Consider the following 12716-nt stretch of genomic DNA (forward strand, 5'->3'; position numbering starts at 1 on the left):
TGACTGATGCGGAGGACATAGTGGAATTGTTCAATGACCACTTTATTGGAGTATTTCATCCTGGAGGACTCAGTTTTAATGCTAGAGGGATAGGGCAGCTTCAAGGTTTAGAGGTACAGGAGGAGAGTGTTTCAGATACTGAGAACTCTGGATGTCAATAAAGCTTTAGGACTGGATGGTATTTCACCACGAGTTTTGAGAGAATGTGCTAGGGAACTGACAGTGTCTTTAACCTGGCTTTTCAATGAAAGTCTGGCTTCGGCAAAGGTGCCCAGGGAATGGAAGGAAGGTAACATAGTGCCATTGCATAAGGGTGGTAACAGACTGGAAGTGTCCCACAGGGCTCAGTACTAGGACCTATATTGTTTAACCTTTATATCAATGACATTGCCAGTGGATTGCAAGGGGATATTCAGTTGTTTGCAGATGATGCAAAGCTGGGAAGGATTATTAGTAATAGTGCAGATGTGGTAGCCCTGCAAGAGGATTTGAATAAGCTAGATAGATGGGCAAATGAATGGGGGTGTCAGTTTAATGCAGCAAAATGTAAGGTCTTGAGGTTTGGTAAACATCGATGGGATGCTGCATACTCTATGGTAGGAGTTATACTGGGGGAATTTGGGGAGACAAGAGATCTGGGGTTGATGATTGACAGAAACCTGAAGTTTAGGGGACATATTGCAAAGGTGGTGAAGGTAACACAGAGGATTGCTGCAATTATGAGAAGGACACTGACCTGCAGAGATAAGAGGGTTATCATTCCATTGTATAAGTCTCTGATCAGACCACACTTGGATTATTGTTCTCAGATTTGGTCGCCAGGATTTGAAGGGGATAAATTAACTGTGGAAAAGATACAAAGACGGATGACAAAGATGGTTTCAGGACTGTACAAGGATAGTTATGAGAATTGGCTGAGGGAATGTGGACTGCAGAGTTTGCGGATAGAAGGAGAGGTGATATGATTGAGACTTTTAAACTGTTGAGAGGTGGTTACAGGGTTGACACTGGGGAGTTCTTTCACTAGGTTGAACAGTGGGAAGGAGTGATGACAAGAGGCCATCCCTGGAAGTTACGAAAGGAAACGGTGAGCAAGAGGATGAGGAGTGGTTTCTTTGCATGGAGGGTGGCTGAGCCATGGAATGCATTGCCTGATAGAGTGGTGAGGGCGAGAACAGTCAATGAGTTTAAGGAGTGGTATGATTGACTTTGTGTTTCTTAGGGGGAACCTCCCCTCGATGAGTCTTGACAGACTTTATGTTCTTAGGAAGGACCTCCCACGATGAGTCTTTTGACTCCATGGAGGCCTGAATAATAATAATAATAAAATACCGAGTACTCTGGATATCCGTAAAGTTGCGGGACTGGATGGTATTTCACCATGGGTTTTGAGAGAATGTGTTAAAGAACTGACAGCTCCGTTGACCTGGCTTTTCGATGAAAGTCTGGCTATGGGAAAGGTACCGGGAATGGAAGGAAGGTGAGATGGTGCCATTGAGTGGGAGCGGTTGTTTGGGGTCCTGGAGAAATTGGTGGGGGGGGGGGGGGGACCATGTACATTCTGCAGATAAGGGTAATGTTATCTGTGAGAGTCAGCATGGATTTGTTAGGGGGCGCTTTTGCATTAGTAATATGATTGTCTTTTATAATAAAGTGACAAGAGCATATAGTGCCATTTTTTTTGGATTTTGCAAAGGCATTTGATATGGTACCACATGATAAGCTGATGCCTAAGTTGCAACACATGGGTTTAGATGTCAGGTTAGTCAACTAGATTCAGGATTGGCTATCTGATAGGTATCAGAGATGTATGGTTAGGCAATATCAAGGAGGCAGAAGGTTACAAGTGGGGTTCCACAGGACTCAGTACTGGCACCTGTATTGTTAACCTTTATAGCATTGACATTGTCGATGGATTGTAAGGGGATATTCAGTTTAGTAATAGTGCAGATGTGGCAGCCCTGTAAGAGGATTTGAATTAACTGGACAGATGGGCAAATGAAAGGGGGTTCAGTTTAATGCAGAAAAATGTAAAGTCCTGAAGTTTGGGATACATTGATGGGAGGCTGCATACTCAATTAGAGGAGGTGTATACTGGAGGAAGTAGGGAAGACATGAGATCTGGAGGTGATGACTGATAGAAAACTGAAATTCAGGGAGCATATTGCAAAAGTGGTGAAGGTAACTCAGAGGATTTGCTGCAATACTGAGAAAGATGCTGACCTGCAGAGATAAAAGAGTTATCATTGAGTTGTATAAGACTCTGGCAAGACAACACTTAAGACTATTGTTCTCAAATTTGGTTCCCAGGATTTGAGGGGATAAATTAACTGTGGAATGGGTACAAAAGCGGATAACAAAGATGGTTTCAGGACCATACAGTGTTAGTTATGAGGATCGGCTGAAGGAATGTGGACTGCAGAGTTTGGTGGATAGAAGAAGGATAGGTGATATGATTGAGACTTTTAAACTGTTGAGAGGCAGTTACAGGGTTGACACTTGGGAGTTCTTCACTTGGCAGAACAGCAGGAAAGAGCGATGACAAGGGGCCATCCCCAGAAGTTACGAAAGGAAGCTGTGAGCAAGAGGGTAAGGAATGGTTTCTTTGCATGGAGGGGGGTTGAATTGTGGAATGCATTGCCTAATAGAGTGGTGAGAGTAAGACCAGTCAATGAGTTCAAGAAGTGGTATGATAGACTTTGTGTTTCCTAGGAAGGACCTCCCACGATGAGTCTCTTGACTCCATGGAGGCCTGAATAATAATAATAGAATCCATGCTGACCATCATAAAGAATATTATGCCCATCAACCCATTTCTATTCCTAACCAACCTCTCCAACACCTTGCCTACAACTGCAGTTATAAACTAGTCTTACAATCGGAAACTTCTGTTTTGGAACTATGCTTGGGGAGTGGTACTATTTTACCTTCTTTCAGCTCTTTAGGAACCTCATCTGCTGCAAGACTTTCATTAAATAATCAATGCAAGTGCATAGCTAACTATTGTGCACATTCCTTATGGTGATATGTTATCCATTTCCACAGCCTTATTAACATCTAATCCAATCAACACCTGATACACCTGATTCTTTCACTTTCAATTCTCCGAATACTTGCTTTCCTTCTACATATTGCACAACATCATTTACACCAGTATGATATACACTGATAGTGCTCATTCAAGTAATTCCACTCTGCTGCCATAACTATTCACCAGATTCAACCTACATAATTATTCCTCAGCATGCAGCTGAGACAAACCAAACTGTTAGGGTTATTTGTTTTATAAAGAATGCAGGATTGATGTTCTTGTATGCCATAATTAGAAGGAAAGAGACTATATCCTGGACAGAAGTTAACATGGAAGAGAGTTTATTGACAGGAAAGAAAGTAGGCACCGAGTTATAGGTGACTGCAAATCTCTAACAAATTAATACCTTCAGTATATAGAAAAATGCTCATTATTAGCCTCAGCCATCATTCTCTGTACAATATGCCAAAGATATCTTGGATCTTGATTATATCTTGAAACTGTTCTACCATAATTTCTTGCCTCCCACCTCCCCAAGTGTTTTTATATAAACCAACAGCCTGGTCAATATCAGCACATACTCAACACTAACCTCAGAATCTTCTCATCAAAGATCAGTTTTATGGATCAATACCACTCTAGCATACAGCTCTTATTGTTATTATTATTGCATGGGCACCTCCATGAAGTAATAAGAATCATCACAAGTGATCTAAACTATCAACATAATATCTATCTTACCTTTCCTTGAAACCATTAACAAAGCACTCACAATTGACTCAGACAACCCATTCCATTCATTCACCACTCTCCAAGCAAAAAATCTAGTCCTTACAACCTTGTTAACCACACTCTTACCCAACTTCGAGGAATGATCTCTTGTTCTGCTCCCCCCCCCCACCCTGCCCTAACCAAGTGAAACATTTCCCCTGCATCAATCCTATAAAAGCCTTCAAGTGAATTAAAGGTTTCTATCATACACCCCCTTTTTCACATATTAACCAACTTTTGTAAACTACAAACTCTCAACATCCCGCAGACCACTCACCATCTCTGTCACTTGCCACTGGATCTTCTCCACTGCTTCCTCGTCCCCAAAAAACCCAAACCTGAGCACAGTAATCCAGATGTGCTCGTATCAAGGCTTTATAAAGAGGAATGATAACTCCCTTGTCTGTGCTTGTTAGTGTGTTCTTCAATAACCAAGTAATCCAGTGCACTACCCTGGCTACTTTAGCAATATGCCTTCTAAACTTCAACTCTCTATTTACTACTACCCCCCAAATCCATGGCTTCATCAATTTTCTGGAGTAAAAGTCTTTCAATGTGATACACAGCTTGTCTTTGCATCTCAAAATGCATAACTTTACATTTTTCTAGATAAAATTGAGATCCATTATGTTTTGCTCACACTGTCAGCCTGTTTAAATCATTCTGCAAGCTCTTCATAACCTTGATAACTATTATTTACTCAACTTTGCATCATTAGCAAACAACTGAATATCTCACTTCAAATTATTTCCTATATCATTTTATGTAAATAAAAACCAGTGATCCAAGCACAGTTGTTTATTTACAGTACAACAACATATTTACAGTATCCCTGTAGTACAACAACACTAATCATCTACCTTTTCCTAGTTTCTGCTTCTCCATATACTACCTTTTGGTTTCTGTTCATCGCCATCCTTTTATCCATATCACCAGTTTCCTATCTATCCCCATTTGTTGCAGTTTGCATAACAGAGTTCCATGTGGTATCCTGTCCAACTCCTTTGCAAAATGCAGCAGTTTCATTCTGTAGTCATTTCCTTTATCCAACACTGCTGTCATTCTATTATAAAAAGTTGGTAGATTACTAAGGCATGACTGACCCTTCACAAAGCCATGCTGTCCTTCATAGAGATTATATTCTTATCCACCTATCCTGAATTTCATTTTTGAACAACTTTTCTGGTACTTTTAGCACCACTCATGGAGATACTAATTGGTCTATAATTTGCTAATCCAGACTTAAATCTCATTTATGCAAAAGAATTATTTTGCCCTCCTTCCACTTTCTTTCTACTTTACCAATGCTGAAACTTAAACAGGCCTAGGCATCAACCAGTTCTCTAGAATATTCTCTTAAAATGACAGGTAACATCCCATCCAATCCCACAGCTGTATGTACATTCAGATTCTGCAATATCATAAGTACCTCAAATTCATCAACCTCTGTTCTCATATCAGTCCCTGTCACCTCTGCCATAACAATATCTTCACTGGGATGACATACCTTGACTAAATGGTCACTCAGTAGTTCAACAATTTCATCTACCTCTTTTACCTTTCTACCATCTCATTAAAGCTAATATTCCTTAGTCATTCTTTCTCCTGCTTGCCACATAAAAACTGGGATTTCCTTTCACCAGTTTGGATAATTTCTCATAATCTGATTTTATCTTCCTTACCACTCTGGTCACCTTTCTTGCTTGATCCTTGTACTGTTCATAAGTTAGCTGGTCACTTTTCTCCTTATATACTCTCCACAACATCTTTTTTTGCAACTGTTGTTTAATGATATTACTCATCCATCTAACTCCTACCTAAATTAACTCTCCTAACCTGGGGTAAATTGTGTGATAGTGCTTCCTCCAGATAATCAAGGGGTATCTAGAGGAAGCAATATCACATAATTTACCCAAACTGCCTCCTAAGTGTGTCATAATCACCTGCCTTGTAGTTCCACATGTATGCATTCTTAACTGGAATTTCCATATGTTTTGCTGCTTCCAACTCACATGATCACTTTCCCCAATTGGTGGCAATGTAGCCACCTTAGTTATGAAAGGTCATGTGATCCTTGTGATCCCAAGTTTCTCCCCCCTCCCATCACATTGTGTTTCAAGTAAGTGCTCTCAGTAAGTATATAAATTCCATTTCCTTCCTGCCATGTGACTTTCCTCCTTCTAGTCTAAGTCTCTGAAGATGAAGTAAGTTCCCATAATAATTACTCGACTTACATTTGTTGTATTAATCTGCTGATGCATATCTTCCACATCATCTCTAGCCCCATCTCTCATCTCTTAGAAAATTCACTATCATCAGCCATCTTCTGTCTTAGAAGCATTAACATAGCATTTAAGGAAAAAAAAAAGATAAGCATCAACATATATAAATATTAAAGTATTTATTCTAAATTTACAGGGAGATCTTTTTTGTTTTGAGGTTTTTGTTGTTTAGAATATAGGTATAGTATATCTTGTCAATGCCTCTGTAATATGCTTAAATAATAGCATTAACTGTAAGTCTGTTTGCTGATATATTATCATCCTGCCTGACACCATTCACACTACACTGTATACTACAAGATTTTGTATCGTGCAATGCTTGTGGCACTATTGCATCCCATCAGTTAGAAATATGGTAGATAAGAAATGGGGAATACAGGTGTGCACAAAATGGGAAGAGCTTGGTGACATTGATGTAAGTGGCTGTGGTTTGTCAGAACAAGTGAACTGCAGGGGGGAGGGGGGGAGAGAGTAGTGTGATCGAGGGCAAGGAAGATGAGCTTCATGTGGAGATCAATATTGCATTAGGTATTGTAGTAGATTTAGATGATGGTAATGATTGGGCAAGTGCATGTCGAGTGAGAAGTTGCTTGAAAAGAGATAGAGATACTGAGGGAAGAAATGAAATGCATGTATAATGAGTTCACAAGATATGAAAGAAGGGATTAGGAGACTGGAAATGCTAACTGACATGAAGCGAACAAGTAAGGGGAGTGAGTGAGTAAGAGTTATGAGAATATGACAGAAGGAGAGAATAAGACAACCAGGGGACAAGAAGGATGACAGCAAAACAGGCAGGTAAGTAAGACTGCAAGGAGGGACAGAGGAGAGGCAGGAGCTAGAGATGTAGTGCTGATATGGGAAAGCAGGTAAGTGGGATTACAAGAGAGAGTGAGGGATACAGATAAGCAAGAAATGAGTGGAGCAGTGAGAGGCATGATGTATGGTGATTCAACTGTGGAGTGCAAAACAGAATGTTAAAGGTGTGCTTGCCATAGAGAATGTGGCTATGGCAATAAAGCAAGATGAGGTGATTATGATGGTAGGTACAAATGACTAGAGAGGTAGTGTGAATCAGGTAGTGAAAAATTTGAGGTTGTATAGCAGAAGAGTGGAGATGGGAAGATATTAAGTGCATTACTTAGGTATGATAAGGCAGAGTTGAGAAGAGCATCAATTATGAATGACATGATAGCAAGGTGCTGAAAGAGAAGCTTGGAAAGCATTTGAGGATAGCAAATAGCTGTATAAGAGATGGACTGCATTTGAACAAGAAAGGACATAGGCATTTGAAGAGAATTCTTGGGGCAAGTGAACATATTTTTCACATACCGTTTCATGACGAAACATACCTAATTTTCATTATTAACTATCCTCTATGGTTACATGCTGATCACAATTCATTATTAAAATTATGGAAACAACTACCATGTTATAGTAAAACTTCAATTTAATATAAACCAAAACATTAACTATCTTGGCCAAAGGGTCTTTCTTCATTATCACTTTCCATAATTTCCAATAATACTAAGATATCCAAAAACATGACTGGATTTTCTTCTTGGGCTGACCTTCACCTCTAAGCCATTGTTGGTATAAATACCAACGAGACAGAGGTGCTTATGCTGCTGCCGAAAAACTATTTATGACTACTTCCAACCTGTACAATCAATAACACTGTATAAATCCCAAATCTGCCCATCCATGGAATAATGCTCACACAATTGAGGTGGTGCACCCAAATCCTCTCTAAAACTACTTAACACTATTCAGAGAATCACTCAAATTTCTCTGACATTCATTTTCTGCCTTTTGGCTGTTCTACAGATACTTTCAAGGACGATGCTCTGCTGAACTGGCCCCTATCCTTCCTAGAATTTCTTATAAAGCTGTAAGAACAAATTAAACAGCTGTACTGTTTAACAATTCAGAACTGTAAGAAATAAATTAAACAGCAATTGGGGCCTAAGAACAGATGATGATGATTTATGGTTTTAATGCCACAAGGACAGCAAAGGTCATAGTGAATCATATCAAAAGGTACAAAAAGCAGTACAAAGGCTCACAGTCACAAACATCCATGTCTGCAGTGGGATTTGGACCAGTGACCTGTTGGTCGGAGAGTAGGTAAGCTAACCATTTGGCCAACCAGGCTGGCCCTATGAAGAAAAAATATATATTACAAAATAAATACATAATTAAAGATATATATGCATATCTAACTATGAACGCATGGATATTTGAAGAGCAACTTACCTTGTCATTTCATCTCCTTTAGCTTCAACCACAGGTCCACCTATTACACAAAGTACAAAATTACAGTTTTAAACTTTATTATTAAACTTAATATTCTATCTTCTACTGAAAATAGAACATTAAGCTGATTTCCAAATTGTTTCATTGACTCTCATCTATTAAAAGTATTTATGATCACATTCAGCAGTAAGTTAATGATATACTTAAAATTGAGAAAACTCATTCTTATTAACAAATTTATGAATGATCAGAGGAAAACTATAAAAACAGAAGTGTTTTATAACAGCATTCTAACATAGTGATATTATTCATTAGCACCACAACTGAACTTAGAGCCATTTTCTTGCTTATGAATGGATGGCACACTATTTTGTTCTGTCTAATACTGAGACTTTAATATGGTCTAACAAAAACCAAAATTGAGGTGAAAGTGCAAATTGTAGTTGAGATTCTGGATTCATGTAATCTTAAATGTGTTAAACTGCTATTATATTTGATGCAACCCCATGTAATCTTAATAGTGTTAAACTGCTATTATATCTGATGCAACCCATAAGCATGTACACAATGATAATTATAATACCAAACTTCACTAAATTCCATCCATCCAGGGCAAAATTAGCACTGTTATTTTTAATAATTTTGTCAAATCACCATCATCATCAATTTCCTGATATGCACTCTCAAAGGCAGTAAAGTCTATAATAAATTTAGTTTAATCCTTTATCTAAGTGTGAGCAAACAAAGTTTGTGCATGAAAATATCTTCAAGACTGAGGAAAGATAGTGCAACACCAGGCAACTTGGAGCAAGCTATCGTCACTCCTATCTGAGTATCTCCCATAATGCAAAACACATCTCCTTGCAGATATGTATAATGTTATGCATTAAGGGAAGGGCCACTACCCAGACCAGTTTCGACCTTTACTGAGGTCTCATCAGTGTGAGCCAGGCTCAGAGGTAGAGATATCAAGGCAGAAGCAATCGAGAGGTCATCTTTACCTATAAGAGTTGCAAAAAGGTGTGCCACCTTATTATTAAATTACTCTGGATTTAGAGAAAGATGTTGACAGTTTATTTTGCACTTGGTTAGATTATAATAAATTTAGTTAATCCTTTATCCAAGTGTGAGCAAACAAAGTTTGTGCCTGAAAATATCTTCAGGACTGAGGAAAGGTAGTGCAACACCAGGCAAATTGGAGCAAAGGTGGAGCAAGCTATCATCACTCCTATCTCAGTATCTCCCATAATGCAAAACACATCTCCTTGCGGATATGTAAAATTTATTTATAGTCTAACCAAGTGCAAAATAAACTTTCAACATCTTTGTCTAAATCTGGAGTAAAGGCTATTATGATAGTACTGCATGATTAAGTTTATATTATTACTAATCTCCAAACAATAATTACCCTTCAAATTAATCTATTATTTGTCAGCATTCCAATATTGCCATATCTAAATTTTTTTTTTTTCTTTTTTTTTCCAGTTACTATATTGTTAGAGCTTGTTGTGCTCCTGCCTTTTGTAAGTTCCTATAGAAAATGGCAATGAGACATTGCCGAAATATCGGAGATATCTATTAAAGTATTATTTAATTTATATTCGTATCTACGTTGTTTCAATTTCCTAAGTTATTTAGAAATGCATAACCAACGTATAAGCCTATCTACGAGAATGCCATATCTAAAATTTCAGTCTTTTAAGGAACTTCTGACAAATCCATACACCTAGATTTGGCCTTTTGCGAAATCTCGGTAATAAATGCCTATTTTGCTAACCTTTCCTCACTCATTCTATTTAAGTGGCTATACTACCTTTTATTAACTCTGTTGACAGATTCTTGAATACTAAAAACATCAAGTTCCTTCCAAATATCTTCATTTTTTAATATTATTAGTATTCATTATTATTATTATCCAGGTCTCCATGGAATCAAAAGACTTATCATGGGAGATCGTTTTTAGGAAACACAAAGTTTATCATACCACTCCTTGAACCCATTGACCGTTCCTGCTCCAACCACTTTCTCAGGCAATGCATTCCAAGGTTCAACCACCCTCCACGCAAAGAAACCACTCCTCATCCTCTTGTGCACAGCCTCCTTTCGTAATTTCCAAGGATGGCCCCCTTGTCATCGCTCCTTCATGCCATTCCACCAAGTGAAAGAACTCTCCAATTCTACCTCTCAATGCCTCTCAACAGTTTAAAAGTCTCGATCATATCACCTCTCTTCCTTCTATGCACCAAACTCTGCAGTCCACATTCCCTCAGTCGATCCTCATAACTTATATTGTACAGTCCTGAAACCATCTTTGTTATCCGCCTCTGTACCCTTTCCATAGTCAATTTATCTGCTTCAAATCCTGAGGAACAAATCTGAGAACAATAGTCTAAGTGTGGTCTGATTAGGGTCTTATACCAACGGAATGATAACTCTTTTATCTCTGCAGGTAAGTGTCCATCTCAGTATTGCAGCAATCCTCTGAGCTACCCTCACCACCTTTGCAATATGCTCCGTGAATTTCAGTTTTCTATCAATCATCACCCCCAGATCTCGTTTCCACTACCTCCTCCAGTAAAGCTACTCCAATCGAGTATGCATCCTCCAATCGATGTATCCCAAACCTCAAGACTTTACACTTTGCTGCATTGAACCGACACAGCCATTCATTTGCCCATCTGTCTAGTTTATTCAAATCCTCTTGCAGGGCTGCTGCATCTGCACTATTACTAATAATCCTTCCCAGCTTCGCATCATCCCCAAACAACAGAATATCCCCTTGCACTCCACTGACAATGTCATTGATATAAAGGTTGAACAATACAGGTCCGAGTACTGAGTCCTGTGGAACCCCACTTGTAACCTTCTGCTTCCTTGATATTGCCCCACCATACACAACTCTCTGATACCTATCAGTCAGCCAATCCTGAATCCATTTGACTAATCCGACATTTAAACCCATATGCTGCAACTTAAATATCAGCTTATCATGTCAAACGGCTTTGCAAAATCCAAAAAAATGGCAGTATATGCCATTCCCTCATTAACTGCTCTTGACACTTTATTATAAAAGGCAATCATATTACTAAAGCAAGAATGCCCCTTAACTAATCCATGTTGATTCTCACAGATAACATTATCCTCATCTGCCCGATATAGTCCCTCACTAATTTCTCCAAAACCTTAACTACTGATGACACACAAACAGGCCCATAATTAGACACTTCCAGTCTGCTACCGCCCTTATGCAGCAGCACTATCTTACCTTCCTTCCATTACCTGGGTACCTTTCCTGCAGCGAGACTTTTATTGAAAAGCCAGGTCAAAGGAACTGTCAGTTCTTTAGCATATTCTCTCAAAACCCATTGTGAAATACCATCCAGTCCAACAGCTTTACTGGTATCCAGAGTACTAAGTATTTGGAACACACTCTTCTCTTGCACCTCAAAACCCTGAACCTGCTCTATCCCTCTAGTATTAAAACCTCCTCCAGGATGAAATACTCCAATAAAGTGCTCATTGAACAACTTCACTATGTCCTCTGCATCAGTCACTTTATTCCCATTTTTATCCCACAATGTCATTCTTCGACAATCGTTTCTCCACCTACTGGACACATAGCTAAAAAATTCCCTAGGAATTTCTTTGGATCTTAGTGCCAATCTCTTCTCATATTCCAGTTTTGCCTTCCTCACCATTCTGGTCACTCTCCTGGCCTGCGTCTTATATTCTTCGTGTATCTGTACTCCACCTCTCTCCTGATATCTCTTCCATAATCTTTTTTCAACTGCAGTTCCTGCTTGATATCATTTGTCATCCACTTTACACCAAATTGTGCCCACTTCTTCACCCATAGAATACAGCTTACTATTGCCGCTAACAAATATTCTTTCACAATTTCCCAAGCACTAATGTTATCCTGGCCTTCCAATTCTGCCCTTCATGGAACTGCCCCTAGTTGATACCTAAGACTATTATAATCACCTGCCTTATAATTCCACATACATTCCCTTTTCTTTGATACACCTGCATGTCTGTTCATCTTCCAAGTCAAAACCACATGGTCACTCTCTCCAACTGGCGGGAGAGATGTCATGTTACTTATTATCAGCTCTTCTGATGCTATGACCAAATCCAAAACTCTTGAATTCTTTCACCACCTCTTGTTCCCTCTATTACATGATTCTGCATCTGTTCAGGCTCCTAATTTTTCTTAGAACTTTCATATCTGTGATCTCCAATCTTTGATCAAGCGCTTTATTTCTAATCAAAGAATATAACAAGGATTTGCATTTAAATTTTGTAGATCTTGAAAAGTAATATGACAAAGTTCAAAGAGGAAAGCTCTTCAAAATGCTACAGTTATATGGTGTAAA

General features: G+C 38.8%; 1 protein-coding gene across 1 annotated transcript in view; it reads right to left on the minus strand.

The window, feature by feature from the left end:
- Idh (isocitrate dehydrogenase [NADP] cytoplasmic) overlaps nucleotides 1–12716 on the minus strand; it is a 295030-nt gene that overhangs the window by 248534 nt on the left and 33780 nt on the right. Inside the window, exon 2 of the mRNA XM_090402020.1 lies at nucleotides 8341–8380. Within this exon, the coding sequence (XP_090258146.1) occupies nucleotides 8341–8348 (8 nt within the window). The 5' untranslated portion in view covers nucleotides 8349–8380. The remainder of the gene's footprint in view (nucleotides 1–8340; nucleotides 8381–12716) is intronic.

The sequence above is a fragment of the Typopeltis vanoorti genome, chromosome 12 (assembly GCF_054136105.1).
Source record: "Typopeltis vanoorti isolate ZY-2024b chromosome 12, IOZ_Tvanoo_1.0, whole genome shotgun sequence".
NCBI lineage: Eukaryota > Metazoa > Arthropoda > Arachnida > Uropygi > Thelyphonidae > Typopeltis > Typopeltis vanoorti.